This window comes from Canis aureus, chromosome 29, assembly GCF_053574225.1.
Source record: "Canis aureus isolate CA01 chromosome 29, VMU_Caureus_v.1.0, whole genome shotgun sequence".
Lineage (NCBI taxonomy): Eukaryota > Metazoa > Chordata > Mammalia > Carnivora > Canidae > Canis > Canis aureus.
Window position 1 is genome coordinate 17,614,927 of NC_135639.1, and position 16,374 is coordinate 17,631,300.

Here is a 16,374-nt window from a genome sequence, read left to right on the forward strand (position 1 = left end):
TCCATCACTTCAGTGTAGTTCACTAACCTATCCCTCCAACCTCACCTCCTCTCAGCCAGCCAAGCTGGACTACCCACATCGGCCATTGTGCTTTCTCACCTTCCCACTATTTATGTTGGATGTCCTAATAATATTCAATCAAGGTAGACTCAGAAATGCGTGGTAGACTCTGTATGCCCTTAACCCCAGCACCCCACCCATGTCTTGCATATTCTAGCTATCAATATTTTAAGGCTCAACTGGAAAATCATGTTATTTTCCAAATCTAAGTCATAAATATATAATTTTACAATACTTTTTTAGAGTATTGTAAACCTAAATTTGCATTTAGGTTTAATTTCTTGGTTCACTTTCCTTCTTGTACCTTAGATCTTCCTTCTGGAGTCATTTTCCTTCCTTCTGAGTATTTCTTTTAAGAAGTTCCTTTAGTGAAAATCCACAGATGGATTTTCTCTCTCAGTCTCTGTTTACTTAAAATGTTGTTCTTTTCTTAATATGGAAAGATACTTTGCTGGGATGACAATTCTAAGCTGGTAGTTATTTTTCTCTTACAACTTGGAAGACAGTAGTCTACCGTTTTACAGCTTTGATTCTTGAGATGCCTACTTTCAATCTAACTTGTCTTTTGTTTACAGGTGATGTGTCTTTACCTCTGGCTCCTTTTACTTCTTACTGGTTCTGGTGTTCTGCCATTTTGCTACAATGTGTCTAGATGTGAAGTTTTTTGTATTTATTTTGGTTGGTATATATTGTGTATTTGTGGATTTAAGTCTTTTGCCAGATGTGAAAATTCTTAGCTATTATATTCAAATATTGCTCCTCTAACTTCTCTTTCTGGAACTCTGATGTTTTCTAGGTCTTTTCATTAGATCTTACAGGACTCAAAAGTTCCCTCATGTTCTCCATATCATTTTCTCTCTGTGCTCAGTCCTGCATAATTTCTTTGAATATATTTTCCACTTCACTAGTTGTCTCTTCACCTTTGTTTAATCTGTTTTAACACTCATTCACCCAAATTTTAATTTCAAAAAGTTCTAGCCAGTTCTTTATGATCATATTGTTTCATATTCCTTGATCATTTAAAAATTCCATTTTTATTTTTCTGTAAATATTATATATACATTCCTATTTATATTCAATGTTGATAACTCCAATATTTGAGAACCATGGGGGGAGGTCAAAATGCATTGTTTGCTGACTCCCACTTACAGGAATGCTTTTTTCTTTGCGTGTTTGGTAAATTTTTTATTATAAGCTCATATTTTGTTAAATTTAACCTGTAGGAATCCAGACAGCCTAATTTAAGGATGTTCTAGAAAAAAAAAATTATTTACTTTTGCTGGAAGCCAGCAGGTGTGATTTACCCAGGGCTATTCTAACCCTTTCAACTGTCCTGGTTACACAGAGTTCCAAGGTTAGCTATCCCACTCTGTGTGTGTGTGTGTGTGTGTGTGTGTGTGTGTGTGTGTATTTGCATGTGTGTGTGCACTCTGCCATCTTGGGTTCCCAAGTGCAGTCCTGGTGTTTGCATTTAGTCCCTAGGCATCTTAGATTTTCTGCTTCACTTATAGCTCACTGCTCTTTGTTCCGGTTTTAGCTTACTAGTTAGTTCATGGAAAATACTTCAATGCATCAAATCATATGTTTTAATTCATCTCATATCCAATTATGTCATAGATTCAGATACCTCATCTGTCTCAACTAATGTAGCTTTTTGTTTGTTTAGTTCAAAAGTTCTGAGGTTTGAGCATTCAATAAGATCACTACCATTAGTTTCATTGTTTTCTAATAGTATGCATTTTACTTTTAATTTACAAAACAGTAGGCTGTTATAGAGTGGCAAGGCATCAAAGTGATTATTTAACACAGCTTTCCTAAGGTAGGCACTGTTGGTATTTTGCTCAGGATGATCCTCCCTCTGTTGTGACTGTCCCAAATACTTTAAGGCAGTTAACATCCCTGGCCTCTACCTGCCAAAGACAGGTAATTGAAATGATTAGAAACACCAATCATTTCCAATAGCTTTCTAGGTTGAGAACTTTGATGGTTAATCCTTCCATTTTACAGATGGAAAATGTCTGCTTTTAAGATAAAGGATAAAACCTAGAGATGAACCATGATGAGACTACATGGGATCTAGCTCTAATCTCTGTCTCTAGGCTCATCCCATCACACTGTCTTTCAGTTCCTTGGTGTGCTGTACTCCTTCCTGCTGCAGAGTCTTTGCATTTGGCTCTTTCTTCTGCCTGGTGGCCTATTCCCATCTCCAACCCTTTTCCACTCACTTGGTCTACTAACTCCTACTCATCTTCCCGATCACACATCAAATGTTGCTTATTTAGGAAAAGTTCACTGACCCCCCGAGACTAGGGTCAGAAATCTCATTTTCTATGCTTTAATAGCCCTCTGGATTCCTATCAAGCCACTTAATACAGTTTAAAATTTACATATTGTAGCAACTGTTAAATCCATGGGGGTAGAAACACCTCTTTTGTTCACCACTGATTCATCTGTACTTAACAAGTGACTGCTATAAAACAGAGGTTTGAAAATATTGTTAAACACACAAACAACCTAAAAAGTCATTGACGTGTGGCCCATCCAAACAAGGAGTGTGATCTCTAGGAAAAATTAAAGACTCCACTGACAATATCCACCAGGACCTTAGGTGCAAAAGAAATATTTCTAAATACTAATTTATATTGCCTTTTTGCTGCCATCTTTTCTCCAAATGGAAATCTCTCAATCTAAAGTATCTCAGAAAAAAACTTTTCCTTGCTAAACTACTGTGGCAGTTGATTCTTGCAAACAATGTCTCACTCAAGATGTTCAATAACTTCACATTTAATGCATAAATATTTCCTCCAGAAAGTCAATATCATGGACTGCCACACTGTCTTATTGGAAATCCTTAGCCTATTGCCAATATGAACTTTCAATAATTATGGATTTTTAAGTTTTTCAGTTAATAATTTCAACAATGATCCATTTGCCATATATTCTGGAAATGTGAATCCCATTATCTACCTACTCCAACCGTTTTCTTGAATTGATCCATCAGTATGATTCTATTTAAAAGTTACTTATCTGTGCTGGTTGTGTACTTATGAAAAAAAAATACCCCCATACTTTTTTGTCTGTATTCTCATCCGTGACACTGACCTTACTTTACACTCACTGTGAACCCCTTCCGATGCTACAGACCTCACGAGATTTACACTGTGTGATCCTTTTATACCATGCCTTGTGACCAACATCTGACAACAGTCTCTTCAATTAATTTGACTTTACACACTGACCAAGCCTATAAAATTTCCATAAATCTTCAAGATGCCCAACTATCTCAAAGTCTCCTGGTCTTTTTTTTAAAAAGATGATTTATTTATTCACGAGTGACACAAAGAAAAAGGCAGTGACACAGGCAGAGAAGCAGACTTCCTGCAGAGAGCCAGATGTGGGACTTGATCCCAGAATCCCAGGATCACAACCTGAGCCGAAGACAGATGCTCAATCACTGAGCCATCTAGGTGCCCCCGTCTCCTAGTCTTTTAAAGCACATAAGAGCTCTTTGGATTCTCTATAGTTATCCAGAGGAAAGAGAAGAAAATTTCTCTCAAAGACTCCTATTTTTTGAGGATGCCCTCCAAAAGATAATTTCTCATGAGACTAACTTGGTCAACCATCCACTCAGAATATTGAAGCCATGGGTGGTCTTTTTGTTTTTTCCCATCAACTTACGGTAAACCACAAAATAGTGAACCAAATATAAACTATTGCTGTCTGCACTTTTTTTCCCCCTTCAAGTGTAGTAAGGTTTCATTCTACTCTTAAAAAAAGCAAACCGCCACCCCCTTAGATGACAAGCGCATGAGTAAGCAAAACAGGTTGTGGAGAGAGAAGAGAAATACTTCATCATTTTGATAAAGCTGGACGCCAGTACCCTGGCACTCTTAAAAGGCCTGAAGAAACCTTGCTTCCTAAGACTCGAGACCAGGCCTGGCACAGGTACAAAATGTCAGGGAGGGTTGCCTATAATTCCCTCCCTTAAATAACAAACTCAAGTGTTAGCTGAGCATATTTCCATGAGTTAAATCCGCTTTGGGGAGCCTACATAGAGGGGTTATTTCCCCTAAAAAGCATTTCTCTTTGTATAAAGCTAAAAAACCAGGAACATATTTTCACCAAATGAAACATGGACTTCGAGAGAGAGAGTTGAATGGAAAAAAAAATGGGAGGAAAAAATGGAACAACAAAAAGAGCTGGTTAACAGGAGGCTATTGCATTTCCCAAGCAAGCACTATGAGTTTAATTGAGGCTGACGCATGACAGACTCGCGTGTCCGGTAGCGCCCGGGCCCGACTGAAGCTGCTGACAGAGGGTAAATGGCGCACGGCGGCGGGGCCTGCCCTGGCCTGGCATGGCGGCGGAAGTGCACAGAGCCTGTCAGGAGGTAGCAGGAGGGCTAATGAAGGGCAGCCCTTGGTTTTAAAATTCTTCTCACTTAGTTTTGGATCAGACTCTACACCAGAAAGCCTTCGCAACCTTTTAGTGCTCAGTTAAGGATATGTGACACTTATTTAAAAATTAATGCATTCTAATCAATTTCAAGTTAGACAGCAAAGAGTCTGCAAAAGAGGGGAGGCAAAAAGAGAAGGCAGAAGGAGAAGGGAAAAAAAGCGAGAGAGAGAATGAGCTCTATAAATATGGAAGGAGGTAGAAGGCACGAGAAATATGGCGTAAGGGGTACCTAGGTGCTTTTGGACATCTTTGTAGAAAGAATTTTGTAGTGATAGGCATGCCAACAGAAGGAGGCAGTGGGGGAGTAGTGGTGGTGGATAAAACATCCTTTGTATATTTTCCCAATAGTATACAAAGTCCAGGAACCAAAGAGTGAAAAGACAAATGCAAAAAGAAATTTTAACATTTGTAAAAAAACCCCCACAAATGTAACTTAAAAAAAAAAAACGCAACTGTTTTCCCCCCTGACCACCACAAGATTACTGTGTATCCCATTATTAAAACCTTTTCTCCATTGCCGCATGGTGGGGAGTCTTCTGAAATGACTGAATATACGTATCGAATATGTGCCTTAATAGAAATGGTAATATTCATATACCCAATTGAATAAATATCAAAGAAAAATTATCACTCGTTTTAAGTGTCCAGGCACGCAAGCCTAAGTCTAGCTTTCCCGTTTTATTTATACTATTGCCAATACAGGAAAGTGCTTAATTACAATATTATTATTTATGTGTTCTAGGTACTGGAAAATCACACATACGTAATCCACATTTTATTACTTAGAAAAGACTTAAGAAGGTGTTTGCCATTTTAGTATAAGTAGTGGAAGGTAGAAAGAAATTATCAAATTCATTTAATGAAGATCACAGTTTAAAACTGAAAACTCTGTCACCTTGTTTTCTATTAATCCTAACTAAAACCAAATGTGCCTTTCTAGACCTTTCTAGAGATAAATTCCTGCCTAACTAGATTGGCTTTCAATAACAGAATATGAGAATATGCTCATTTATAGTCACATGAAAATCCTGATACCTGTTTTCAAGCTCATGACAAAAATTGCCTTTGTTAAAAGGAATTTGTAAATCCACAGGTTTGTACCCCCCAAAAAAGAACTCTTTAATAATTATCTTTCTCTATAAATAAGCTTTACCAAAAATGACCAGTTTGTCAGATTTTAAAATAAGCATTTTATTTTAGTTTTTTGCTTTCTAGATTTGTTTTTTAAAAATTCCAAAGATATCAATTTAGGGTGTTGACATTAAAATTTAATTATTTTTCCATGACCTCATCTTGATTGCCTCTGAGTAACTCAAAAAGCTATTTAAAGAATCTCATACTCACCTTTATAACATGCATTGAGAAAGCTCATACGCATGTAGAATTTATACAAATGACCAAAATAGCTTGCTGAATTACCAGGGAGCTTTTAGGGAATTTACATACTGGAAGCATGGGCAACCAATCAGAACTTCTAATCCTTTCACAAGTTATTTGCTCAATAGCACGATAATGAAAACAATGAAGAGGAATGGCAATAGAGTGTAGCAAATAAAGCTCACAGACACACATTTTATTCTGTTTTACTTATGTCTGACAAGAGATCTTATTTGTAATTCATTCCTAGAACCACTGGGCTTCAGCCAAAGCAAGTAACATTACTCCATTACTGTTTCTTATTGAAGATTAGTTTTTGTCAGTGTCACCATGCGGGGACAGCTTTCATTACAAATGGCTGGGATTAAAAGCAGTCCTAGGTTTCTTTACGGTTAGCATAAAGCAATCTAGGAGGAGGTTAGAGTCAGCCATATGGAGAAAGCAGTAAAAATCAATCTGACGACAACTGACATTTTCATTTCATTTGTTTACTGGACAGTCTAGATAGTCTAGATGCATCCTATAGTTTAGAGATAAAAAAAATTCTTGAATAGGCATTTTGTCTAAAGTGCTAGATGGCAATGAGCTATCGAAGCAAAGTAAAAGAAATGTCAATACAAACAATGTTTCCTTTTGGTTAGAATTATTTTATTAGTTAAGTTGTAATATCTGAGTCAGTTATCTAAGAAATTTGGGTAGGAGATAAGAATTGGACTGGATGACTTCAAAGATCCCTTCCAAAGCGAGGATTCTTTGGGTTTATGCCACAGTTTGTTTGGTGTTTTTGGCATGGGAGATGCCCCTGAAAGGCAAACGAGAAAATGAGGCTCAGGAGATTATTGATTTGGGGCTTTTACCTAGAGCATCAACTGTAATCACTGGACCTTTTGATGCTCTTAGGGACCCTCCTGGGGTTGCCTGTGTTTTCCAGAGGCTTAGCCACAGAGCAGACCTATGGGACAGTCTTGAAAAAACGTGAAAACAAAATGACTAGAAAACTATGCATTTTCTGAGGATTTTAACCAGAACAAGACCAGTTAAATGTGATGGTATATGTTGTATGCCTGAAACTAATGTAACATGGTGTGGCAACTACACTCAAGTTAAATGAATGAATGAATGAAAGAATGACATATACATACAAATAAAATGAAATAGAATAAACTTGGGCAGCCCGGGTGGCTCAGCGGTTTAGTGCTGCCTCCAGCCCAGGGTGTGATCCTGGAGTCCCGGGATCGAGTCCCACATCCGGCTCCCTGCATGGAGCCTGCTTCTCCCTCTGCCTGTGTCTCTGCCTCTCTCTCTCTCTCTCTCTCTCTCTCTCTGTGTGTGTGTTTCTCATGAATAAATAAAATCTTTAAAAAAAAAAGAAATAGAATAAACTGATGCTTCATGTACATAATAAGCATTTATTTGGTCTAGCACCTCTCAAGGCAACAAATTTTTATAAGTTCTGTATCTGTGAAGGGATCAGGTTTGTCTTTCTTTCCTGTGTGTTTCCAAATATTTTACGTAAAAGCGGGGGTATGGTCTTCTAAAATGCCTAGGAATAAACTCATTATTTCATGATAATATGGCTAACTTTCTCCATCTTTTCACAAGTGAGATTCATAGTCCCTTGCAGGACAGACTGACCTGCCAAAGGACTGCTGGGACCTTCACCAGCAAGCCCCCTCTGTGTGGATCTGGGACCATCGTTCAGTGGAGCACCAATGAATCTGCCAAACAAAACTCGTTTGACTCACCAATACAATTTCATTTTTTTTTTCATGGAGGGGTGACAATGTGGCAGGGAGGGCTGAGTATTAAATAAATGCTTAAGATAACTGTATGATGACAGAATATTCAAAAGACTTGAAGAATTAGGACGTCTGATACTCTTTTTTTGGAAGATTTTATTTATTCATGAGAGACACAGAGAGAGGCAGAGACACAGGTAGAGGGAGAAACAGGCTCCATGCAGGGAGCCCAATGTGGGGTTTGATCCTGGACCCTGGGATCATGTCCTGGGCCGAAGGCAGATGCTCAACGGCTGAGCCACCCAGGCGACTCAGGACATCTCATTCTTAAAATGAGAAACATGGCTTCTATGCAGAGTCATGTAACTACTTAGTAAAGTCTACCATATTATCATCTATCTTTTTAAGATTTATTGTTGGCCTACCATACTCCAAGTATTAGATTCAGGAAGGGGATTTTATTTATCTATTTATTTTGAAGTTTATTTACTTAAGTAAGCTCTACACCCAATGTGGCGCTTGAACTCACAGCCCTGAGATCAAGAGTCGCATGCTCTTCCAACTTGAGCCATCCAGGCATCCCAGATTCAGGAAGGGCATTTTAAAAATTAATAAGATGTGACCCTGTCCTCACAGAGTTTACATTCAAATTATTTTGTTTTTTTTTTCAACATTACTATACTTGTAATTATTTCATAGCTATTCTTACACATCCCAAAAGACATTTTTGTATATTTCTAGTAATCTTCTTCTAAAGCTGAGGCCATCTTAAGTAATTTAACCATTTAAAATGCTTGTTCAATTTTGCTTGCTTCCTTTACTTAGCATAACTTTTTATTTTAATGAATTCTCTTTCATAGAGCAAAAATATACCTCATCACTTAATCCCTCCCCAAAGCATATACCAAGTTTTTCAGGAGCATTAAGCAGCATAGTAAAAGAGGAACTTCTTAAAATTTACTGATATATAAATAAATTAGGATCCACTAAATCTTTATCATAACCATATATCTCACCAAAAAAAAAATTTCCGATGAGAATTCTTTCTATAGATTTTTCTTCCAAGCCCAATTTTACTAGTTAACCTAGTTAAAATGGTTTCTAAAGTACAAATATTTAACCAAAGGCATAGTGACTGCAAAAGCTGCTAATCTCCTGATAGCTACACCAACCGACAAACGCTAATTAAAATGCAAAAGGAGTGAAAATGCATCCTGGTCACTTAACATCAGTTTCCAAGCAATGTGCAAAGAGTAGAATAAGAAACCAGAGGTGTTAAAGATTTTATTTTTCTGACCAAGAAAGGTCAGATATAGTGCATCAGAATGCTGCATCTTAAGAAAATCATTATTTTAATGCTGAGATCCTAGTGAATAGAATAGTTTTCAAATATTAAAATCTCTGTGGTAGGCTCTGACCTCAGAATAACAAGAAAATGACAGGCGCTTATTTTTCCACATATAAAAATGACACTTATTGTAAGGTCATTATATAAAAGGCCTATTTCCCCTTCGTGAAATAAATAATTATACCACTGATTCAATATGCTTGCCAGCATGTCTACATGTGGTTTAAGTGGTTATTTCAATCACCTAAATATAGAAAAGAACTAATACCTACAAACTTAAAAACTATGGTCCAAGTGGCCCGTAGCCCTTGTGTATCATTTTTCCCTGGGGTAAATCACTTTCACTGCTTCCTCAAGAACCCCATAAGTATTCTATTTATACCCATGGTGCTTTACTGATCACATCTAGAGGACCGGGTGTACAGTGCTTTAAAAAGTAAACAGTTGGTTAAACAGATAGGTGACCGTATTGTAAATGATGCTGGAGTATTGTCTAATTCTGCCAGAAGGATGCTTCTTTAAGAAATCCTAAAAGAGGTTAAAGTAAAAATGTTCAAAGGAAGGAGGTATGAGGTGACTGTATTACAGAAGTGGTTTACGATAGAGTGCTGTGGAAGCCAGCCTTCAACATGGCCCCCAGAGACTCCCACTGCCTGGTATATATTCCCTGTACAGTCCCCCTCCCACGTTGTATCAGGGTTGGTCTATGTGATCAATAGAATACTGCAGATTACTGCAGGATACTGCAATACTCTCTTGGATCACTTGATTTGGCAGGAGTCAGTATACTCACTCATGGAGAGGCTCCAAGGTGGAGTGAAACCCTGAGGTCTCCAGATAGCGGCCATGAGAGACACTAGAAGCAGATTTTCCAGCCCCAGCCAAGCTTTCTGATCACTCAGGCTCTATGCAGGGGTGTGGGCAGCAGGATTTGGTGAAGAAGGGGAGACTCAAGCTCGTAGGTAAGATTTAGATCAGAGTAGCACACAATGACCCAAAGAGTACAAGTAACCTGCAGATGAGTTTTGTTTGGCTCACACAGTGTTCTAAAAATCGGCAATTTCAATGAGAATATCTGAATTTCTAGCTTTGCTTGAGAAGCTGGACCATTTCATAACCTCAGATTCACTCTCATCACAGCTACCCCTTCTAGGGACATAGATACATGCTTGTCTCCACCATGCCCCTTTGTCCTATGCCTGGTCTACATTACTCATTTCCTTAACCTGTCAGATCCTTCTAAGTAAGCATTATTGATGAGGTAAGAATTATGTGAGACTGCAAATGCAGGCTGCACATGACTAGGTAGGGAGTAAGTCTTGGCTCTACTGTCTTTACCCTATCTGTCTTGCACACATATATGTCCTTAGTGGCCCCAGATATTTGAGTTACAGACTCCTGATGTGGATGGATGGAGATGTGAGTATCTAGTATATATAGAACTGTCTCTGGAGGTAGGCAGGTCCATGCAATTAAAGACAGCATGCTTGGGGCACCTGGGTGGCTCAGTCGGTTGAGCATCCAACTCTTGATTTTGGCTCAGGTCATGATCTCAGGGTTATGAGACTGAGCCCCACATCAGGTTCCATACTCAGCACAGAGTCTACTGGAGATTTTCTCTCTCCCCCTCCCTCTGCTCTTCCCCTCGCTCTCTCTCTGCCTAAATTAAATAAATCTTAAAAAAAAAAAAGCGGCATGCTTGGCTAGTGGCTAAGAAGTAGATGAGGTGGTAGTGTGGGGGGGTGGAGCGGGGGGAGCTATGATCCTGTCCTTTGTCTCCTGCCTGGAAAAGTGGAAGACACCAATTTTCCTTTCTTCCTCTACCTCCTAGATTACTTGTTTACACTCCTGTATTTTCTTTTCCCTTCCAACACTATTCCTAGTGTACATGATGACCCAGCCTTCTCTGGGTAAATATGTCAGGGTGAAAGGAGGAGAAGGAGACACTGCATGGACTGTTACGTCTGTCACTCCCAAGAGCCAGGCCTGCACTTGTCACACTCCTGGGTATGAGGTGAACTGGAAGGGGTAAAATAAAAACATGCGGAAGGTGGAGTGTGGTGAAAGATCAGGTTGGAAAGGCAGCTGAGCAAGTCTCTGGGGGTCAGGAACACAACCAAGACCAAAAATAACCTAGCTCCAATGGGGGGAAATGTTATAGGATATTCTGAAAGGAATTTCAATCCCCAATTGACTTGGGAATTTTTTTCCTCACACAAATTTTCAGAAGAGACTCATCACAAGAGAGGTATAATTTCTAAATGAATAGATGGACACTGTTATATATTTAACTAGCAAATTAATTCAAAATCAACAAACTTCTATGAACTTCTATGTACTTGAAAACAATGTCCATTTTGACACATTTTAACCTTATCCTAAGTGAGAAGACTATCTCATTTACTTAGACAAGGTCATTTCATAAATTAAACAGGAAGCATCAGAAATGTGATGTTTTATAGCTCTTTGGCTTTTAACTTTCACACAGTATTTTTTCCCTAAAATTCATTCCTTTGTTCTCTAGAAATAGCCTGATATACAGTAATATACCCAAACAGCTCCATAAGAAAGAGGTGATATGTAGAACCAGACTGAAATCTAGAAGCAACATAATCAGTAGTTTCTGTGTATATAGGAATGTCAAATTATCTGAAAGCCTCAAAGGCAGATCCATGGACTGTGAGGAGGCAAACATATATAAACACTATGAAGCCCTTTCGACTTGAATGCCAGATTTCCTCTTTTCTTGAATTTTCCAGTTTACCATGTTAATATTCATAGGCAATTCCCACTTGCGGAAATACTGCATCTGGTGGAATGCCAGTTTAGCAAGATGCTCTGTAAAGAAAGAGCTTGTGATCACATCAATCTGGGAGCACTGCCCTAGTCCTGTATTTGTTTGAACTTGAGAAATAATGGGAAGGAAAATGTTGAAGACACTGTCCATCATATCCCATGGCATTCCTGTTGTGAGAGCCCATGAAAAGAATGGCATATAGAACTCAGGGTTAAGAAGAGCCGTGCTTTCCCAAACCAACTGGTAAGTTTTATCTTTTAGTTACTTTGACTCTTATAATTGGTCAGACTTTCATCTTTGGCCAATAGAAAGTTCAGAGGCAAATTTATAATAACCCACTTCTCATTAACAATAAGGCATTACAGAGTGCATTTCTGACCAACTTCACTTTGTAATTATTTTATCTTTGTCCTAATTTTCTTTAATCCTGTTGCACTTTACATTCTTTCTAGAAGCAAGAGAAAGCACAAGTGGAAAGAGAGGAAGATAGGAGAGGAGAAAGAAAGAGGGGGAGAAAATGAGATAGAAAAATAGACCATCACAATTTACTTAGATCCTACTTTGTGTTAAGTGTTGTTCTAGCTCTTTACATGTATGAGTTTTAACCTTTTACATGTATAACTCTTTTTTTTTAAAGATGTATTTATTTATTTGAGATAGAGAGAGCATGCACACATGAGTGGGTGGAGACACAGGAGAGGGAGAGAATCTCCTGATGTGGGTGGGGCATGATCCCTCAACCCTTAGACCATGACCTGAGCCAAAACCAAGAGTAAGATGCTCAAATGACTAAGCCACCAAGGCATCTCTATATGTATAACTCTTTCCCTGGGTGGCTCAGTGATTGAGAGTCTGCCTCGGCTCAGGGTGTGATCCCAGGGTCCAGGATCCTTGCGAAGAGCCTGCTTCTCCCTCTGCATGTGTTTCTGCCTCTCTCCCTCTCTCTGTGTCTCTCATGAATAAATAAATAAAATCTTAAAAAAAAAAAAAAAGAGGCATAAAGAGATGGGATAACTCCCCTAACCTAGCATGGTTGGTAGAGGCAATGCTTGGATTCAAACCCAGGCAGGCAGGCTCCAGAGCATCTCCTCTGCAAAATTAATGGATAGATTAAAGGGTTTAGTCTTCACTCTGTACTGGTTTACTCTTATCCTTGAATCTTTGGTTAACTCGCAGACCAAAAAAAAAGAATTTTTTAAGATTTATTTATTTATTTATTTATTTGAGAAAGAGAGAGAGAGAGAAAGAGAATGAATGAATGAGAATGAATGAATGAGTGGGGAGCAGGGCAGGAGGAGCAGAGGGAAAGAATCTCAAGCAGACTCTCCATTGAGCACAGAGCCCAATAAGGGGATTGAACCCAAGACCCTGAGACTATGACCTGAGCCAAAATCAAGAGTTAGATGCTTACCTGACTGAGCCACCCAGAAGCCCCAAAATGAGTCGATTTCCAAAGCATGTTGAGAACCCCAATCCTAAATCACGGCCCAGTGAGCAATGGGAGATGCTACAGGGAAATTGGGAGGCAGGACTTGACTTAATTGTTTTTAAGGAATGAACTCATGAAGGTTTTACACTTGTTTTTGTGTGTTGTCAAATTTCAACAGTAACTGTTTTTCTCCTTTATAGGTAACCAGACATATAACTGGGCCTTGTATGTCTGGCAGCGTGGAGAGTGTAAGTGAAGTGGAAGGTTAGGGGCAGGAAGGCCGTGATAGGAAACTATTCTTGTTTATCACTTACTGAGCTAGTCTGAAGACATAATATCCCTCTGACTATCTAAGAAATCTGTGAGCATCTTATGTAAAGAGAAGGGATTCTGGAGACTCCTAGGATATATTGTGAGAGCCAATGTGTAAATAAGTCAGTTTGAAGTAAAACAGCATCTAGTTCCTATGGGGGAAAGATCCGAATGAGACAAATCTTGGCAACTAAGAAAAATACTATTGGTATTGAAATGGATCAAAACCAGGCCAAGCCAAAAAACACAACGAAATAAAATAAAATAGTGACTTTTTATACTCAGAAATAAAGACAATGAATGCTATTGAAAAGTTAAACAAAATCCTCCACACTTCTGCTGTACATCAGTGGCCAAAAACAGCCCTATACCTTTAGGACCAAAAGACTTCTGTGGGACAAATGTTCCTCAAAGCCTTTGTGGTATTAAGAAAAGGGCTCTTAATCTCATTACACTGTCAACAAGTTCCCAGTTAATCAGTGTCCACATTCATTTGGGGTTAGCCTGTTATACTTATGCTTGCAATTAAATTGCCACAAGGTCCAAATCAGCTTAAAAGAGTCGTTTTTTTTTTTTTCCCCCTGGTATGGCTGACTTACCAGCACGGCAGTACAACTTGGGTAAAATATATCATAATTAATTACCAGAAGCCTGAAGAGAACCCATTTCATGAGTCTGCATAGTGTATTTAATGGATTAAAAATAAAATACTATTAACAATAAATACTCCTGACCCCAAATAACTATTTAGTTGACATTAAAAATGCTTCAATTGTGTAATAGGTTTTTAAAAAATTAAGCAGTGCATTTGCTTAGCAGACTGTGTGGACAATATTATCAAGTAGTTCTATGTGACCAGATGATTTTTAAAATTGATCCTTGATATCTTTCTTCCATAAAGGTGCTTCTCTAAAGCCTAGTCAATCAGGAAAAAAAAAATCACCCAAATAAATGTTTACAAAATTAACATAAATATTGATGTGAACTAGCTTGAACTCTGCTGTTTTACTGTTTGACATTTGACCACAATTTCCCAGCTTATGCATCCCTTATAAACATATGTTGGTAGTTGCTTCCTAAAGGCTGCCTGTTAGTAAAGACTCTTAATTGTAAGTCTACAGGAATGTCTTATAAATCCATTAGCCCCAATATTTCTGTATTAAAGACATAACAATTCGAGTTTCACATTTATTTGAGGCATTTCAAAATTTGTTATCAGGAGGTATTAGGACTATTTTAGCATTTAAAGGATTTCAGAATTAAAGATAAACATTCCACGATTAACGATCAATCCGAGGGAAGGCTTTGATAAGTCTCCATCCTCCTTAACTTTTTGAGTATTATTCTTTAAGCCCTGGGTCGCCTCAGCTGAATTTCACCAAACTTTTGCATATCAATTGCTCATTTTCAGCAATATCCAGGCTATGCCCCTTGCCATTTGTGGACCTGCCTAAGCAAAAGATTTGAGAAAAAAAAATTTTTTCATTTGCTCAATGAACATTAAATCCTGGGCACTGGGCAAGGTTGAGGTCAAAGGGTGAATAAGACCTAGTCCCTGGTATAATTACTCTTAATTAGGAAAGGAATATGTTAGAATTAATGATTTAATTTCCACTTTTGACATTCTACCGCTCGTGTTAACTTTAGAAATGCTCACATTAAAAAACGCAGTTTATGAGATGGTCTACTATTTGAGTAACTGTCATATGAAGAACAAATGCCTGAAGTTTTTCAGTTCTTCCCATTCTTAATGGCCTGTAAGCCCAGCAATCGGAAGAATGTGACTCAGACTCCATCCACATGCTTTCTTTAGAATTTATGGAAATGCACTGTCTTTATCTATATGTGAATAGTTCTAAGCCACCAAAGGACCCTAGTTATGATAATTTGTGCTCTATCAAAACTGAAACCCAATTTCAGATGTGTTTGTATATTCAATTTCCCAAAGGCCTTGAGAAGAATTACTTCTATAAAGGCTAAAATGTGGACGATTCTCATTAATTCATAATGATACCTTACAGCACATGTCACTTCCCTTTTCTTGCCTTATTGAGGATATCTGATGCAGACAATACTTGTTTTATGATTGTATAACCAGTGAGTTCCTATACTTATCAGCTTAAAGGTCAAGGGTTATGCTGGTTAGTCACACTTAAGAACACAAACAGGACAGATCTACTTCCTAGGATGAGGCATGGGACAAGTAATAAAATTGACCAAATACCAGAGAAACCATAAATAAAATAAAGAGTGTTGACAAAATGTGGAGTGAGTACCTGCTTGGTATCTAGTAAGTTAGGCCAGATCCATTTAGAAGTTTCCTTCTAGAAACAGATTTTAAATACAATAAATGCAGCAAATAATTTTGAGTCAAAATTTTAGTCCAGAACATTCCGAATATTAGCAAAATTGTTTATGCATAGCAGACATGCCAACTGATTTTAATGAACATCAATATTTACTATCATTGGGGTATTATAGACTCTGGTTTCTTGTTGGTCAATTTTTCCTTTAGAAAAGCATCTTGGACTTTCCTTCCTCTGTACCTCCGTTTAGGTGGTTCTTTCACCCAGAATGCCTTTTTGTTAAGTTCCACTTAGTAGTACTCACTGTCCAAAACCCAGGCCAAACTTCATCTCTCCTTTCATGAAGGTTTTCCTAATCTAGCAACTAGATATGAATGCTCTTTTCTTGGACTCCCATAGAACTATGCTTTCAACATGATTACAGTATTTAGAGTCACTCTAAGTTATACTTGTCAGCCTAACATTTATTGAAATTCACCTTTATTAGACTGTAAAGGCCTTGAAAGTAAACCAGGGATTGTACTTTATTCATCATTGCCTATTCAGAA

The 16,374-nt window shown here is 38.1% G+C and overlaps 1 protein-coding gene across 10 annotated transcripts in view; it reads right to left on the bottom strand.

The window, feature by feature from the left end:
- The window catches only part of VTI1A (vesicle transport through interaction with t-SNAREs 1A), a 358,072-nt gene that overhangs the window by 197,539 nt on the left and 144,159 nt on the right, over positions 1-16,374 (bottom strand). For 2 of the 10 annotated variants that reach the window (XM_077877626.1, XM_077877624.1), the window contains one exon: positions 6,555-6,697. The exons of the other annotated variants lie outside the window; for them this stretch is intronic. In XM_077877626.1, the coding sequence (XP_077733752.1) occupies positions 6,570-6,697 (128 nt within the window). In that variant the 3' untranslated portion in view covers positions 6,555-6,569. Of the gene's footprint in view, positions 1-6,554; positions 6,698-16,374 lie in introns of those variants that run through there. 10 annotated transcript variants of the gene reach the window in all.